Source organism: Amaranthus tricolor, chromosome 3, assembly GCF_026212465.1.
Source record: "Amaranthus tricolor cultivar Red isolate AtriRed21 chromosome 3, ASM2621246v1, whole genome shotgun sequence".
In the NCBI taxonomy this organism is placed as follows: Eukaryota; Viridiplantae; Streptophyta; class Magnoliopsida; order Caryophyllales; family Amaranthaceae; genus Amaranthus; species Amaranthus tricolor.
Genome location: NC_080049.1, coordinates 771955 through 789190, shown reverse-complemented (window position 1 = coordinate 789190; position 17236 = coordinate 771955). Strand labels below are relative to the sequence as shown.

The window sequence follows — 17236 nt, the reverse complement described above, 5'->3', positions numbered from 1 at the left end:
TAACATTTTGGTTTTTTCGTTTTTTCGGTTTTATTGGACCCTAAACCGAGTCCAAATCGAACACCGAATTATAATTAAAGTTTAGTCCAAACCAAACCAAATTTAAAATATAGTCAAACCAAATTACTTATTCGATTTGGTTTACTTCGGTGTTCGGTTTTTCACCAAATTACTTACACCCCTAGTGACAAGAGTTCACAGGTTCGAATCTCACTCCCCTAGATGAGTTGGTTAATGTATTGTCTTCCACATGAGTAAATAGGGTTTGAAACCCATGAAGTGTGTTTTGCCTTAATTTATTCATTGGTAATTGTAGTTTTTTTTATCTTAATTGACATCACTTCTTTTGTTCTGGATCTGCCACTGAGGGATGACATATTAAAATGGATAATGTCATTGTTATTAACAATTTAGTTAGGAAAAATTATAGGAAATTATTTTATTTATAGGTCTATTTGCAAAAAATTATCTTATGTATTTTTTTTTGCAAAAACTACCTAATATAATATATTTCTCTGCAAATGACTATCACTTAACAGAAACCGTGACTTGACCGTTAAGTTTGAGGGTTTGACCAATTTGAGAGGTTAAGCTGTCTATGTAGCAGTATTCCATTGGTCCTCGCATTTTTAATAAATAAAAATTAAAACACATAAATTAAAAAAAAAGATATTTGACATCATTTTTACCCATCATAACGATATTTTTTAAAAAACGGACGTCGCAATTACCCTTAACTCTTTTGAAAATCCAGTCGATACAAGTACGTATTTGCCTATTTTTCGATACGTAAATCGAAAAAGATACGTCATTTTTACCCATCATAACGATGATTTTTCAAAAAACGGACGTCGCAATTTTCCTTATGGGGTAACTCTTTTAGAAATTCGGTCAAAACAATTACTTAACTCCGACACATAACTGGAAAAGATTTTTAACATCATTTTTAACCATCGTAATGATATCTTTTCAAAAAAGGACGTCGCGATTATCCTTATGGGGTAACTCTTTCGGAAATTCGATCAAAACAAGAATTTATTCACCTATATCCCGACACGTAAACCGAAAAAGATATTTAAAATCATTTTTACCCATCATAACGATGATTTTTCAAAAAACGGATGTCGCAGTTACCCTTATGGGTCACTCTTTTAGAAATTCGGTCAAAACAAGTACTTATTCGCCTATATTCCAACACGTAAACCGAAAAAGATTTTTAACATTGTTTTTACCCATCATAATGATATCTTTTCAAAAAATGGACGTCAGTATTATCCTTATGGGGTAACTCTTACGAAAATAAGTATTTGTTCCGACTGGATTTTTGAAAGAGTTACCTCATAAAGATACCATATGCTTATATCATCAATTCTCTTCTATTATTTAACAATAATTCTAACTTGAGACTGTCTTTTGTAAAGACGATTCTCAAAGCCCAGCCCATTATGTTAATTTAAAAAAAAAAAAAAAAATCTGACGCGCGCGTGTAACTGTAATGTGAAATGTCACAAAATATATTTGGAGTTATAACAACATTTATTTGGGGTTTATAACATAATTTATTTTGGATTATAACATAATATATTTAAAGTTATAACAATATATATATATTTGAGGTTATAACATAATATATATGGGGTTATAACAACATATAATTGTAGTTATAACATAATTTTTTTGGGGTTATAACACAATATATTTAGAGTTGTAACAATGTATATTTAAAGTAATAATATAATATATATGGAGTTATAACAACATACATTTGGGGTTATAACATAATATATTTGGTGTTATAAAAATACTATACCCTCAAACACCGACCATTATATACCCAACTATATATATATATATATATATATATATATATATATATATATATATATATATATATATATATATATATATATATATATATATATATATATATATATATATATATATATATATATATATATATATATATATATATATATATATATATATATATATTTTGTTATAACTTCAAATATATTATGTTATAACCCCAAATAAATTATGTTATAATCTTCGACTATATGCTGCTATAACACCAAATATATCATGTTATAACCCCAAATAAATGTCATAACTCCAAATATCTATTATGTGATATTTCACAGTACACTTACACGCGCGCGTCAGTTTTTTTTAAAATTAACATAATGGGCTGGGTTTTTGAGAACCGTCTTTAGAAAAGACGATCTCTCAAGAGAGAAGCCGTATATTTAATATTTCCTTTTATAACATCCTTATATTTAGATATTTTGTCTTATTATCTGAAAAAAAAATAATAACATAATAGAATAATTTGCAAATTACAGCATTAAGTTTAAGAGTTTTGCAAACTACATCCTCAATATTTATTTTTTGCGAAATATTGTCAATCAAAATATCATATTTTACAACACCAGGCCAAATTACTTAATTTCGACCATTTTAGTGGCCGCAATTTTAGTTTACGTGATTGAAATTCTGTAATTTGGCATGAAAGTTGTGGACTTTGATACTTTGATTGACAATATTTTGCAAAAAATAAATATCAAAACTGTAATTCACAAAAGTCATAAATTGTAATTTATAATTTATTTAAAATAATAAAACAACATTTTATACTTATTGCAAATTCTCTTAAATCATCTATACTCCTTTTGGCATGAATTATATATCCATTTAAGTGTTACTCTCTCCCTCCAAAAAACTTTGATTATTTTTGTTTTTAGTATTTCCTCTCTTATTTAATATTTGCTATATTTCTTTTTACATGCAATATAATGTAGGTTTTTAATATTAAATATCTTTATTTTAATTAAAAAATAATGAAAATTACATATTAAAAAATTAAATTGTAAGATGTATGATCCTATATAACTATTATTTCTTATGCATGAGTCGAATTACCACAACAAAATTGAAGGTGAATATTGTTACTATTAAAATATAGTAAGTCTTGTGGAATGAAGAGAGTATGTTTTAGAAGTAATAAAGTTGTTCTATTTCTATTATTGACGACTCTTTATTTTATCGATATATTTATCTTATTAATTTATCTTTATTGTACATTTCTTTTTTTTTTTCTAAAATATATGTTTTTACCATTTTTATTTTTTTATTTACCCTTAATTTGTACATAAAATTTTTTTGACGTAGGGATTATTAAAAGGGAGTTGCTATTTTTCGCCACCCCTTTTCATTTTTTCGCCACCCCCTTCCAAAATTACTTAATTGCCCCTGGATTTAAAAGAATTACAAAAATGCCATTGGAGTTAAAAAATAATTAATAAATGTAAATCACGCTTAATAAATGTAAATCACGCTTAATAACACTATTAAGAATTTAATGAGGATGATTTGTCTATATATATCGAACTCTGAGATGCGTTTGAAATACGAATTGAAACACGGTAATATCTCACTAAAAACTGGTACTATCTCTCTAAAAAGTGTTAAAGAAGTTGTAAGGCGTAGTTGGTTGAATATGGCTAACGAAAGCGACTATGAGTCGGATGCGGTACGTAAAATTGCCGTTCGAAGAAAAAAAAAAAAAAAAAAAAAACAAGTCGCACAAATCTGGGCGACTGAACCATGGTCAAGTCGCACAAATCTGGGCGACTGAACCGTGGTCCAGTCGCACAAATCTGGGCGACTGAACCGTGGTCCAGTCGCACAAAACTGGGCGACTGAACCATGGTTCAGTCGCCCAGTTTTGTGCGACTGGACCATGGTTCAGTCGCCCAGATCTGTGCGACTGCTATTTTTTTTTTTTTTTTTTAAAATTTACGTATTAATGTATTTTTAAATTATTATTATAATTATTGTTAGTATTATTATTATTGTTGTTGTCATTATTTTAATTTTTATTGTTGATATTTTTATTTTTTAAATTTTTTAATATTTTAATTTACGTAATTTATTTATTTATTATTGTTATAATTATTATTATTATTGTTGTATTTGTTGTTATTATTATTATTATTATTATTATTGTTATTATTATTATTGTTATAACTATTATTTATTTATTTATTTATTATTGTTATAATTATTTATTTATTTATTATTGTTATAACTATTATTATTATTGTTATTATTTTTCTTGTCATTATTTATTTATTTTAAATGTTTTTAAATTTTTTTTGTTAACGTAATGTTTTTATTTTTATTAAAATTATTATTGTTATTGTCATTATTAATTTGATTTATCGTTATCTATTTATTTATTAATATTATTATTATTATAAATATTATTATTATTATTATTATTATTATTATTATTATTATTGTTGTTGTTGTTGTTATTATTAATCCAAATATTATTATTGTAGTCATTAATGTACTTAATTTATATCATTTCAAATGTGCAGGAGTTTGAAAATTTTGGAGACAACGTAGACTACTCCGGTCGCTTTGTTACGGATAGGGAATTTATCTCCATAGATGAGTTACATAGTTGGGCCGATGCGATAGCAATTACAATCGGTTTTCTATTTACACGTGCTTCTTATAAAAAGAAAGAAGGACGTTCCAGAGTTAGTTGTTATTTAAGATGTCACCGCTATGGTAAACTTAGGGGTGATGTAGATAATGTAGATAATGCTGCCCGACCTGGTTCTAAAAGTAGGAGTTGTGGGTGTAAGTTTATGATTGTAGGAAGTAGTCGTAAACCAGGAGAAAGACCTTGGACGGTAAGGGTGTGTCCTGGTGAAAAGGGAAAACATAACCACCCGTTCTTGGTGTACAGAGATGGTCATGTAAGGGCGAGGATTAATGTAGATATTCAGGAGCACATACGACAGCTTAGTGCAACCGGAATGCAACCGGCCTTTATTATGAATTCTATTAGAGATAATTTTCCTGGTTTTTATGCTAGTATGAATCAGATATATAATATTAGGCAATCAATAAGGAGAGATGAAATGGAGGGCAGGACTCCCCTTCAACACTGTCTTCATATGGCCACAGAACATAATTATGTGGTCTGGACAGAGTTGGATAATGACGGGCACTTGAGCAGACTTTTAATTGCAAATCCTACTTCAATCCAAATGATACGTACGTGGCCGTATGTTGTGTTGATAGATACAACGTACAAAACGAACAAATCAAAGTGGCCACTATGTGAAGTCATCGGAATGACGCCAACAAATCACAACTTCTTGGTTGCGTTTTGTTTGATGCGAGATGAGGCGGCTGTGTCGTACTCGTGGGTGCTGCAGGGATTGAGAGATATTTTCGGCAGTGCTCAGACTCCTAGCGTCATTGTAACCGATCGTGACGAAGGTTTATCTGCAGCTATTCGTGACGTCTTCCCAGGTAAAAACGCTTTGTGAGTTCATTATTGTGGTTATATCTATTGATAATGTCTTAATTACGTTCACTGTTTTGTTTAATGTAGATGTACGTCATTTTTTATGCACCTGGCATATTGGCAACGATGTTGAGAACATGGTGGACAAGTTGTGCGGCGGCAAGAAAAATCAACAAGGGCAGTTATTTAGGAAAAGTAGATGGAACCCCTTGGTTGAAAGTGCTACAATCCGGGAATATGAAAAGAGATGGGAAGGGATCGTCAGTACGTGGTCGGTTAGGAACCGAAGGGTCGTTCGGTATTTGACTGGAACATGGATTCCACTTAGAGAGAAATTTGTGCGTGCGTGGACGAATGATGGTTTACACTTTGGTAACCATACTATCAGCAGAGTGGAAAGCCAACACTCGTCTTTTAAGTATTACCTTGGAAGCGGTAATAGCTCATTCGATACCCTTTTCAAAAGGGCGCACGCACAGATCACAAATCAACAAGCTAAAATCCGACAATCGCTACAGGAATCCATGACTTCTGTACCAAGAATGCTACGACAGTATTTCTTTAGACCTCTATATCGCCACGTGTCTCTCTATGCCTTGGAGCAGATCCAGAATGAGTTTAACCGCATGTTAGAACTGGGTGATTTTGCATTGAACAAATGCGGTTGTGTACTTCTAAAAACCCATGGATTGCCGTGTGCATGTTATTTACAAATAAAAATTGGATCACATGGTGCTTTGTACTTGGATGACATTCATGAATTCTGGAGTACTTTGAGGTACACAGAGGTAGGAGACGAACCCAATGAAGAAGTACGAAACGCGAACGCCAATGACAAAGAGTACTTTCAATCTCTGGTCGATGAAGTCCTTAAATCTGATCCCGCTTTTGTTCGCCGAATGGCTGAGGTACTTGAATATGAATTACACCTAGATGGTGCGGATATACCTGAGCCTTACGCTAGTCCACCGAGAAAGGGAAGACCAAGCACTAGTAAAACCATGAGAAGGAGAAAAAGTTCATTTGAATATAGCCGATCATCTTCTCGTGGTCGAGGGTCTAGATCTTCTTCCCGCGGGAGATCAAGTGGCAGATCTAGTGGCCGAGAGACGCAATCTTCAGTAGGAATTAAGTTCAGTTTCAACTTATCCGGTAATTGAATTAATTTTTAGTTTTTTTCATTAATTATTTGTTATTGTGGTTATATTAACTTAATTTACATTTATTGTAGATGATCCAGGAGGTCGTGATTTCTCACAGTTTCCATGGGCTGATTACATCCCATTCATGCTTCCTCCTTATTTGTTCGACTGGATTGATGTGTTAGGTGATGGTAACTGTGGATTTAGAGCAATTGCCGTCACAGAGCTGGGAGGCGAGGAAGCATGGCCTATTTTAAGACGTGCTATGAGTATGGAAATGCAAATGAACAGAGCGCAATACCTAACTTTGTATCTATCTCATGAGTCACTAGACGAGTCAATATTCAGAGTAGGTTCACACACCGATGGACCTGCTCCTTTCATGCACTGGTTCGATGCATCGATGGCTTTCTACTCTGCAGCAACGTTTCTTAACATTGCCATTGCTTTTTATGGTTCTGCTAACGGTGATTCAATAAACAACTGTTTGATTCTTCCTTTAAGAAAATCACAGGCCGCGAGAAGTGTAAATAAACTAATACATATACTTTGGGTTAATCGAAATCATTTTGTTCAACTTTTTATGAACGACGATTCATCCCCTCTGCCGCCGATCCACCCACGTTGGAAACAAGCAGCTGACAATTTCGCGAAAGATCTTGACACAAATTTCACTACGAGGATTATGCTGTGGAATAATCTACGCGGGGCACCCCCACCAACAAATAACACCGCTGACGATGCTGTAAATTTAGATACTCCATAGAATTTATACACGACATTCATTAAAAGTTGTATATAATCCATAATTATACTACAGTGTGTGCTGTTAACAATTTATTTATTTCTTTGATTAATAGGAGGAATTTATAATGCTGGTAGACAAATATACATGTATTTGTGTGATGTGGGTTAGTGTGTATATTTATGTAAATTAAATGCAATCATTGACGAAATTAAATGCAATAAATAATGTAAAATAGTTTCAGTACAGACTATTCAGGGCCTTGCCCTTGATCAGTTTGCCATTGATCATATAATTCTCTACAATCATTAAGGTATATTTCTAACGCATGTCGTTGACGGGAGTTCAAATCCGCAAGCCGCGTAGGTAGTCTTGCCACTGGAGAGAATCGACTGGCCCATTCTTTCGCGAACTGAAAACACAACAGTACAATGTGCGTTATTAAATCATTAAATAAAAGAAACTTGAAAAAAAATTTATAATAAAACTCACGTAATCACATCTGCTCTGACCAGGACCAGGACCGGAAGCCAGCAATTCGTCTCGGGATATGTACGGGTGCGAGCAAACTCTGAACCATTCAACGTAATTAGGTTCAGTCTCTGAAGGAACAGTAGCCCGTCGAAGTCCCTGCTCAACAAGGCGGCCACTGTAGGGGAACCTACTCCACGCCTCCACAAATGCAGCAGCAGGAGAAGGAAAGGTCACGGAGTAGGTTCCGTGTGCCGGTCGAAGAGCCTTGGCTGGTCTCATAGGAGCTGGAGGAATACACTGCACGAACCCAATCTGTCGCAATGCCCGCTCCGGCAAATACACCTCCACAACATCAAAGCAGGTGATACCCCCGATGACTGTGGTGCGTGGGTGCTCATTCAGCAACGCAGCAGCTCCACAATTGTAGGGAGTCCATTCAACCTGCTTACAGGCCAAGTTAAAAAACAAATTTCCTACAGATAAAAAACAACATGCATGATAAAATGTAATGTAAAATACCTGAGTCTCTGTCATTGAGTCCAGAACCTTGCGGAATGATATCAACCTGTCCAGCTCACGACCTACTTTCTTCGGCGTCCACATCTCCGCCCTAGTCGTGTTTGGCACATCATCTCGGCGAGGATGAGGGCGGAAAGCGGGGAAGTACTCATAGATCCATGTCTGGAGCAATGTGAGGCATCCAGCAATGGTCTTGCAACCAGCCCTAGATGCCATTCCGAGCTGCCTGTACAAGAACGCCAAAGTCACCGCACCCCAAGCCACGTCCTGTTCATCGTCGTTGACGACAACTATCGGGTGAGGTCGCATGCCAGTCCTGGTCTTATCCGCCAACAAGGTAGAGCCAATGACAGCCATGTAGTACGCTGTGGTCTGGGTATCCAAGGCATGCGTCCTATGACACAGCCGCATCAGTTCAGCAACGCTTATGCATCCGCTGGTGAATGAACCTTTACGTCGAAGCTCAGACAGAGGCTCGCCGACCAGATTGGTGATACCAACCTCCCACTCCGCCTCCGAAGGCTCAGCCGGCAGAGAACCATCAATAGAAATGCCCAATATGCGTTGCACGTCGTGCAACATAATCGTCATCTCTCCCCAGGGCATGTGAAAGGTGTTCGTATCCGGCTGCCACCTCTCGACGAACGCCGATATCAAAGCAGAGTCGATGTGCTAGTGCATAATGACCGGTAGTCGACCGAGGGAAGTGGAAGGTAGAAAATCGACTAGCTCAACGGACAAATCCCTCAATCCGATGATGGACTCCACCGGTCTCTTCCTAATACGGCACTCCAGAATCGGAGGCGTACGCTCGGAGCCGTCATAAATAAGTTTAGCTATGTGCCCGCCATAGCTAGGGATCAGTCGCGTATCTGTCGGCCCCCCGGGCTGGGGTGATGTCACTAACCAGTCTGTGTTAGTGGACTGTGAGGGCCTGCCCCGTGGCGGCTCATTATCGACAAAACTTCCTCCTGCACGCTCAGATGCGGCGGAAGAACTAGGGCCGCCACGGGCAAATCTGCCTTCGGGGCCACGAACTATAGTCCAGTCCAATGGGGCAGGCTTAGGACCTTGGAACTGAACATCATCAGCATCATTATCATCATCACTATAAACCCCCCAACTACTCTGGAGGCTATCAGCCTGGTCATCAAAATGAGTACGCACTTGGTTCAGCGTACTCGACCTTTGGGCCTCACTGTGTCTGGCCGCCTCTTCCTGCCTAGCCCTCCTAGCAGAACCCGTGACCCCTCTCTCATGCGGGTCCCCTCTGAGTAAGGTAGGCCTAGAACTATTACCTCTCAACAATTGCCTAAAAAAACCCTTTCCTTTTCCTTGATTACCAGCCATTTTCTACAATTTTTTACGGTTTCATTCAATATTATAAATAATAATATTTCTAAATACATAATAATCATAAATAAAATATGGAAAAAAATAACAAAAAAAAAAAACAAAAAATTATTAACATTTAATTAAAAAAAATATATACAAAACATAAACATATATTTAATAATAAATAAAAATAACAATAACAATAACAATAATAAAATTAATAATAACAACACTAACATATATTTAATAATACAAAATTAACAATCACAATAATAATAATAATAATATTAATAATAATAATAACATTAACATATATTTAATATTAACAAAAATAACAATACAATAATAATAATAATAATTAAATTAATAATAATAAATTTAATAAAATACATACGGAAAAAATAAAAAAAATAAAAAATAAATTATAGGAGTCGCCCAGATCTGGGCGACTCCTTTAATTTTTTTTTTTTCGTGATTAAATTTAATTACATATAACTTAATTTATTAATAAAAATCAGGTTTTTTTTTTAAATTTCAAACTTTAAATATATTTTTCCTAAATATAAGGAAAAAATTAAAAAACAAAAACTTTTATATATACAAAACATAAACATTTATTTAATAATAAATAAAAATAAAAAAAAAAAATTATAGGAGTCGCCCAGATCTGGGCGGCTCGACCCCGGTTCAGTCGCCTAAAATTAGGCGACTGAACCGGGGTCCAGTCGCCCAGATCTGGGCGACTCCTATAATTTTATTTTTTTTTCGTGATTAAATTTAATTACAAATAACTTACCTCGATTGATAAATTCCGGATTGAACTTAATTTTTGCTCCCAAATTTTGCTTCTGTATGTTGGTTTTTAGTTGTAGTGAGAGTATTTTTAGTGTGATTGTGGTTTATATAGAAAATTTTAGCTTTAATGGCATAATTGTAATTTTTTCAAAAACCAAGGGCAATATGGTAATTTACTAGGGGGTGGCGAAAAAATAAAAAGGGTGGCGAATTATAAGGATTGGGTTATTAAAATAGTGATTAATGCTTCATCAGCACACCTTTTTCCATTGTAATAACCACGTGTTACAAGTATGATGTCCTTGATTGTCCTATGAATATCTGAAGTCATTTATTTGTGGAACACACAAGGCCTAATTGCCTATATAAACAATCATTCCTTTCTTGTCCCCCAATCATTCCAAAATCTAACTAAAATCATCTAGAGTTTTACGAGTAGAAAATACTCCCACCAATGCACCCAATTTATATTAGGTGGAATTTAGCGAAAAGGTAAAATTTAATTGGAAAATAAGACAAAAAACAAGTGGATAATAGAAATGAATGGTTAATGTGCAGAGAGAAATTTTCAAAGAAAAATTCTAAAAAAAAATAGAAAGAGAAAATAAGTTTGTGGATAAGATTTAAAGAAAGAAAGTGAGATCATTGCCAAAAAAGAAAAAGGTGCAAAATAAGTGAGACAACAAAAATGAAAAGAGGTGCAAATTAAGAGAAACAAAGGGAGTAATGTATTCCTCTATATTAATGTTTTCGTTCTTATCATATATATTAATATGATTATAAAATGATTATTATCATAGATTCTCTTATGAGAAATTGTCTTTTAATAAAACAATATTATATATACTAATAATTTGTATTTGAGTTATTTAACCTATATATTATACTGACTCACAGTGAGCATCTCATACAAGAATTTATTTATTTTTAATAATTTGTGATAATTTCAACTTGTTCATAATGGGTTGAATTCTTGAAATTAACTTGTATGCTTATCTTAAATTACTATATTGTCAACAATCGGTTTGGTTAATGGTACTTATTGGTGGTAATGAGAATGATTTGTAGTGTAAATTTTCATAGTATGTATAATGTTATCAACATAGTAATGAAAGTTTGACCATAAAAAAGTTTTTGTTTATAATTATTCAATTACCACCTCTTTTTAGTAGTTTCTATTACTACCTATTATCACATGTTAAAGTGGTAATGTATTGAAATGAATTTTGTGAAGAAAATAAGCTTGTTGAAGGAGAATAAGTATGGTGGTTAATTTTATCAAGAGATATTGTTACCAAAATTACACTAACATTTCATTATCATTCCTAAAATTTAGTGTCAGTCACCAAACAGGCCGCAAGAGTCATAATAGAATTTGCATATACAAGATTGATATTAACTTGAATTAAGTTTAGATATAAATTATATTTTTCTGCTAAATAATGACTTATTAGTGTATTTTTATAACGTAGTAAAAAAAAAGTAGTCTAACGTTATTTATTATGCCTTAAAATTTTATAAGTCTTTTTATATTTCGCTCTAAGATCCAAAAACAAAGGACATATTGATGGGCATTGTATCTCTCACACACCAACAAAAAAAATACAAGTTTTGTGAAAAATCTATTAATCATAGCAACAAGAAATGAGCTGAGTAGAACGAACGTACAATGTATAAGCTGGCCATTATTGATCAATGATTCACATGAACCATCATGTATATTTTGAATATCTTGACACCATGATTGGACTATATTTTACGACTATACTCGTCCTTTGTTTTTGCTCCGATTAATTTTGCGATATTTCTATTTTAATTTTTTTTAATGTTGTTACATTTATATTTTAGATAATATTTATTTCTTTCTTTAATAATTATCCAGATATCTTTTTTTATTATAGCAGCACTTATATTATTTCCAATATTTTTTTATTAGTTGTTGCACTAATCACTATGAAGGGGACAAATGTCAGTTTAGTATAATTTGAGCTGATGTGGACATGACTTTAGTCTTTCCTTCTGAAGACTGTTGTCTGTTGTCTGTTGTCGTGTGTGTGAATCTAAACTAAGCCATGTCACTTAACGGATAATTTGGGATTCAATCGTACAGCATAATTATTTCATAATTATTTATGTTAATGTTTTTGATCATAATTATAAGAAATGACATACATAATTCGTGTTAGCAGCAGCCATTATTTTTGATCTCACTCAACCATAATGCCTTTCAACATTATTCTGACCGACAATTAAAAAGTTTGATATCTTTAGTACTCCTTCTATCCTGTCCACTTACAAAGAAATTCTAATTTTAAGAAAAAAATAGATATTGTTAATAAATAAAAAGAAAAAATAACTTATGTTGATGAAATTAAAGAGAGTTAAAAGAAACTTGTGGGTCATTGTTTAAAAATAAAAATGACACAAAGTGAATAGGACGGACCAACATAACAATTGATGTAAAATGAGTGGGACAGAAAGAGTGTATGGTGAAACATATATAGTACTCCTTCTGTTCCTATGAAATTATCATGCATTTTACTATTTTATACGTTTTTAACTTTGTAATATTTTTTAACATTTGCTAGGAAATAACCATAATTAACCAATTTGTTAAATTACATGTAGATATCAAGTATTTATAGATTTGGACTTAAATGATTTTATTCTCCTTTTTTATTTTAATTCTCTAATTAATTTTTTATATTTTTATAATAATTTACAAATAATCATAATTAACTGAAACATTTTTTAATGTCTCCATTAACCGGTAATATTTTGGAGAAAGAGGAAGTACTTGTTTTACAGCTGGTTGACAATTATCATCATTTTGATAATATATTTTAATGATGGCATTGTAGTGCAAGTTTTATAGGTGTGCAAATGAAAATTGAGTTCGTGGATGACTGATGAATATAAGCTTTGTATGGATTAATACTATTTTAATGTGAGTAAATCTAAAAATAGCAATTTTTTTAAAATTATTTTACTTATTGTATCTTTTAAATGTAATAAAATATATTATTTTTATACCTTATAAGATTGGTTAACACTAAAATATTATACATAAATTTTTATTTGAATTGTGTTTGTCATAAATTTTTATTTACTATTTTATTACTTTTTTAGATTGATCCATATTAAAATAATATGGATAAGTCTATACATACAATAAGTTCTCAAAAGGCTAAAGAAATCAGTATCTAATATCTTATGTAGAGTATCTTTACAAAAGTATGTATGTGATGAACCTGTATATATATATAGGCTATATTGAATATAAATCCTATAAGTCAATCAAAAGGTGGATTTTTTAAGGGGATCACCTAAAATGTGGGTTTATTATATTTAATTGATACAATTTTTTTATCTGGATTCTTGAACTGAATGATTTGGATCAATTGAGTGATCGGATTGAGCCCTATGATTTATATTTGGGGAAAGAGAATGACAAATCTTATGGGAATTGGGTTCAAATTAACCAATTCTAAGCTATGATTAGTGGAAAAATTGGAACTTAAAATGAAGGTGGGCCAAAAGACTGGACAATAATTATTCAATTGGTTAAATTCATTAAAAATTCCTAATAAATATTATCATAAAAAAAATTCAAAAATTGAGGTGGGGCCATGGCCGAGTCCTATACCCTTAGCTCCGCCTATGACCATGATGGTTAGCAAGCCTTGAGACGATGGAGTTAGGAAGGGATACTTATTCTATTAGCTCCTTAATTTGCTTTCCTATGAGGTGAAAGTTTTTTATGCATGGTATTCAAGTGCATTTTATTCCTAAAGGAATACAACTATTGCATGCCATTTGTAAGTATCATTTGCTTGTGGCCGGTGTAACATTATTTGTTAGTTAAATTGCCTTTTAAATTTGCAATTTATTTAAAATGGCTTAAAGATAACCCAAAATCAACCATAATTCGCTTTTAATTCGCAATTCGTAAGGAGATTAGAGAATCATATGACACTGCTTGTTGCCATTTATGAAGTACATAGTTGCTTTTTGAGGCTCAATCTCCTTTGAACTTTCCTCTGGTTTTTACAACTGAGTTAGACTTCTGTTACAACACATTTATATGTAAGGCCTTAGTTGGTGTGAAAACTTGAATGTATGAAGTGCTTATAAGTATATAATCTTTGGCAAAATAGGAACATATCTACACATAATTAAAGGAAGTGCATGCTAACATCTATCAAGTAGGTGCTTGACCGTACATGTCATCCTAAATTTAGAACCCTCATATATTAGATAACATTAATTTACATTATATTTTCTTTAGTTTAACAACTTGTTTTTAGGCCTCAAAATTTTGCAAAAATGTAAAAAAAAAAAAAAAAAAAAAAAGCGGACCTAAACTTTTGTAGTGTATTTTTGTTTTGCCCTTCAATAAGATGAAATGAAAACCATGCTATAAGAAGGCATTCATCTCTCTATTGTTGTTTCAAACCAATATTAGTTGTCTTTGAGCTTCGATTCTTAGCTCTTCTTTCATTTTTCTTATGAAATCGTCAAATTTTCTGTTTAATTCTTCTGTACTCATCTTAGAGATCGTTTCTTCTTCTTCTTCTTCCTCTTCTTCGTACTCCCCATATCCGTCTTTTTCCTTTTTTTGTTCATACTTCTCATCTTCGACTTCTTCTTGTTCATACTTCTCATCTTCGACTTCTTCCTGTTCATACTTCTCATCATCACCATCATTGGTTACGTCTTCTTCTTCTTGTTCTTCACCATTCGTGATTTGATACACAACATATTTCTCATCTACTACTTTATCCTCTTCCATCATGACTTCTTTATTGGTGGCTACATCCTGCTGATATTTCCCGAAACTTAAGTCCTCATCAGGACTAGTTTCAGGTAATAGAGGTAGACGAGTGTCAATTCTTTGGCTCGGGTACTTAGCAATCAAAACAAGAATCCCGTTACATAGCAAGAATATATACTTCTTATCAGTCGCGAGAGAAAAAAGATGGGATGAAAATGTACATAAGTGTGATATGAAAGAATGGATGAAGGGAAGCCAAGAAGGGTGCAAAACTATGAAACAAAACACACACAAAGAGATTACAAATTGTATCAGATTTTTATATAAGAGGGAAGCAGTTTGGTGCATGTTTGTAAGCTTTTGTTGTTGCTGATACATTTTTTATATCTTTCTATTTTTAGTATCAATTAATTTGGGAAACTTTGTGGAGGTTATCTGAACTTAGAAGATTGGTACTTTGGTAGTACTCCCTGCAAATTTGGGTCTTTTTTATAGTGGCTTAAAACATTTGGGATATCTGTGAAATGACATAAATACCCTTATATACTGATGGTGCTTGTGATGTAAGAATTGTATGTAATATGATGTGGGGCATTTTACATTTACTTGAAAATGTTGAATATGAATTGTTAGGTGTCATTAGGTCTTGTGGTTAGAGTTGCTTCATGTTATTTTCCTTAGGTGGAGTTGCTTTCAGGGTACAGGACTGGAGTTGGGCATTAATTTTGGACCAAGATTCATGAGACAGTGATTTTTAGAGAAATTAATTTGGGAATTAAGGTCCATATTTGGGTTGATAGTGCAAAATAATTTTGGTTTCGATTCTGATTGCAGTAACGATTACAATGTAGTGCAGGCTGATGTTTGCTAATGTGATGAAAGGTCGAGATTCAAATTTTTATTATTCACCACTTATTTTCAAGTGGAATTAAGCACTAGATACTCAGAGAGTTACGTACTTTTAGCTCAAAGAGCTTTCATTTGAGGAGACGTGATAGAGTGTATCTTTAAAACGACTGTTAATGCTGAATCATATACGCCCTTTAGAATTCGTCCAATATTTCACCACACAAGTTTTGCTCTGTGTTTGGGCTTTCTTAATACTAATTAGTTATGATCTCTCTATCTCTTTAACTTTGCTTTGTTTGTTAGAATAGTTTGGTCCACATCGATGAATTAAAAACCGTGTGCACGTTTTATAAGGAGGTTTGCCAGGCAAAAAAACCGTGATTTACCAATTTAGTATCACATGTAGGTGGCAAGTATTTATAGGTCTATAGCTTTAATGATTTTGTTTTCCGATTATTTTATTAGTTTTTGTTTTGTCTTTTTACAGTGATTTACAAATCACAGTGATTGACTTAGATTTTCTTCTTTGTAAGTCATTGGAGTTCTTCTTCCCATTGTCAATATAAGTCTATTCTACCATTGTCATATGATTTTTAGATGATATCTTGTAGTGGAATTCAGCACATTTCTTCGTGTAAACTTATAACTTAAAAGGTTTTGCCAACATCCAGAAGATGAGGGATATCAAGCTGTCTTTCGGGAAAAGGAACGCGTAGATGCAAATGTTTGATGGATTATTTTCCCATTTTTCTTACTTGACTCTGAAATTTAGGGGCTAAATTCCAAATGCAGATTTTAAGCAGTCATTCTGATACAATCATACAAGTTTCTCATCCTTATTGATGAAGCTGGCACTCCTTATTTCTCAACACTATGCCACAACTGAGACTTGTTCATTCGAGTTATCGAAACGATTTCGGATTAGGAATTTCAAGTTGGTTTAAAATTAGGTTTTGTTTCTATGTTGGTTTTATATAATTGTAAATCCATTTGAAAGTCCGGTCAAATCAAATTTGATTACAAAGTTAGGTAAATATTAAGACGTAAAATCTGTTTTGTGCACATCTTACTTCAAAATGTACTCCCTCCGTCTCATTTCAGTGGTCAGAGGTAGATTAATTATTTTAGTTATGCATGAAATGCTATTTTTTTTTTGAAAAATTACCGTGAATAATACAATTTTTTATTAATTTTCCTATAATAATACCAACTTTTGATTAACCATGAATAATACCAACTTTAGTTTATTAACTAATTTACCAATTTTTTTTGTCATA

The 17236-nt window shown here is 32.7% G+C and overlaps 3 protein-coding genes across 3 annotated transcripts; 1 reads left to right on the top strand and 2 right to left on the bottom strand.

Moving 5' to 3' along the window:
* The first annotated feature begins 5724 nt into the window (after window positions 1–5724).
* Window positions 5725–7416, top strand: LOC130807968 (uncharacterized). Its single transcript, XM_057673385.1, has 2 exons — window positions 5725–6478; window positions 6558–7416. Exons 1-2 carry the CDS (start codon window positions 5851–5853, stop codon window positions 7232–7234), a joined length of 1305 nt encoding a protein of 434 aa, XP_057529368.1. The 5' UTR covers window positions 5725–5850; the 3' UTR covers window positions 7235–7416.
* A 47-nt stretch (window positions 7417–7463) lies between these two features.
* On the bottom strand, window positions 7464–10667 carry LOC130807653 (protein MAINTENANCE OF MERISTEMS-like). Its single transcript, XM_057672947.1, has 6 exons — window positions 10626–10667; window positions 9167–9283; window positions 8207–8578; window positions 7952–8128; window positions 7726–7815; window positions 7464–7625 (listed from the first exon to the last, which is right to left on the bottom strand). Exons 1-6 carry the CDS (start codon window positions 10665–10667, stop codon window positions 7464–7466), a joined length of 960 nt encoding a protein of 319 aa, XP_057528930.1.
* Window positions 10668–14413: 3746 nt separating this feature from the next.
* On the bottom strand, window positions 14414–15556 carry LOC130807996 (uncharacterized). Its single transcript, XM_057673428.1, has one exon. The coding sequence runs from the start codon at window positions 15486–15488 to the stop codon at window positions 14787–14789; it is 702 nt and encodes a 233-aa protein (XP_057529411.1). The 5' UTR covers window positions 15489–15556; the 3' UTR covers window positions 14414–14786.
* Between the last annotated feature and the right edge of the window lie 1680 nt (window positions 15557–17236).

Excerpts from the sequence above, each read along its gene's own strand:
- LOC130807968 (XM_057673385.1), top strand. The coding sequence starts at position 5,851 with ATGACTTCTGTACCAAGAATGCTACGACAGTATTTCTTTAGACCTCTA. Across the intron at positions 6,479-6,557 it reads GTTCAGTTTCAACTTATCCG|ATGATCCAGGAGGTCGTGAT; the intron begins GTAATTGAATTA and ends CATTTATTGTAG.
- LOC130807653 (XM_057672947.1), bottom strand. The coding sequence starts at position 10,667 with ATGACTTCAGATATTCATAGGACAATCAAGGACATCATACTT. Across the intron at positions 8,579-9,166 it reads AGCGTGCAGGAGGAAGTTTT|ACCACAGCGTACTACATGGC; the intron begins GTCGATAATGAG and ends TTGGATACCCAG. Across the intron at positions 8,129-8,206 it reads ACTCAATGACAGAGACTCAG|GTTGAATGGACTCCCTACAA; the intron begins GTATTTTACATT and ends GCCTGTAAGCAG.
- LOC130807996 (XM_057673428.1), bottom strand. The coding sequence starts at position 15,488 with ATGTATCAGCAACAACAAAAGCTTACAAACATGCACCAAACTGCTTCC.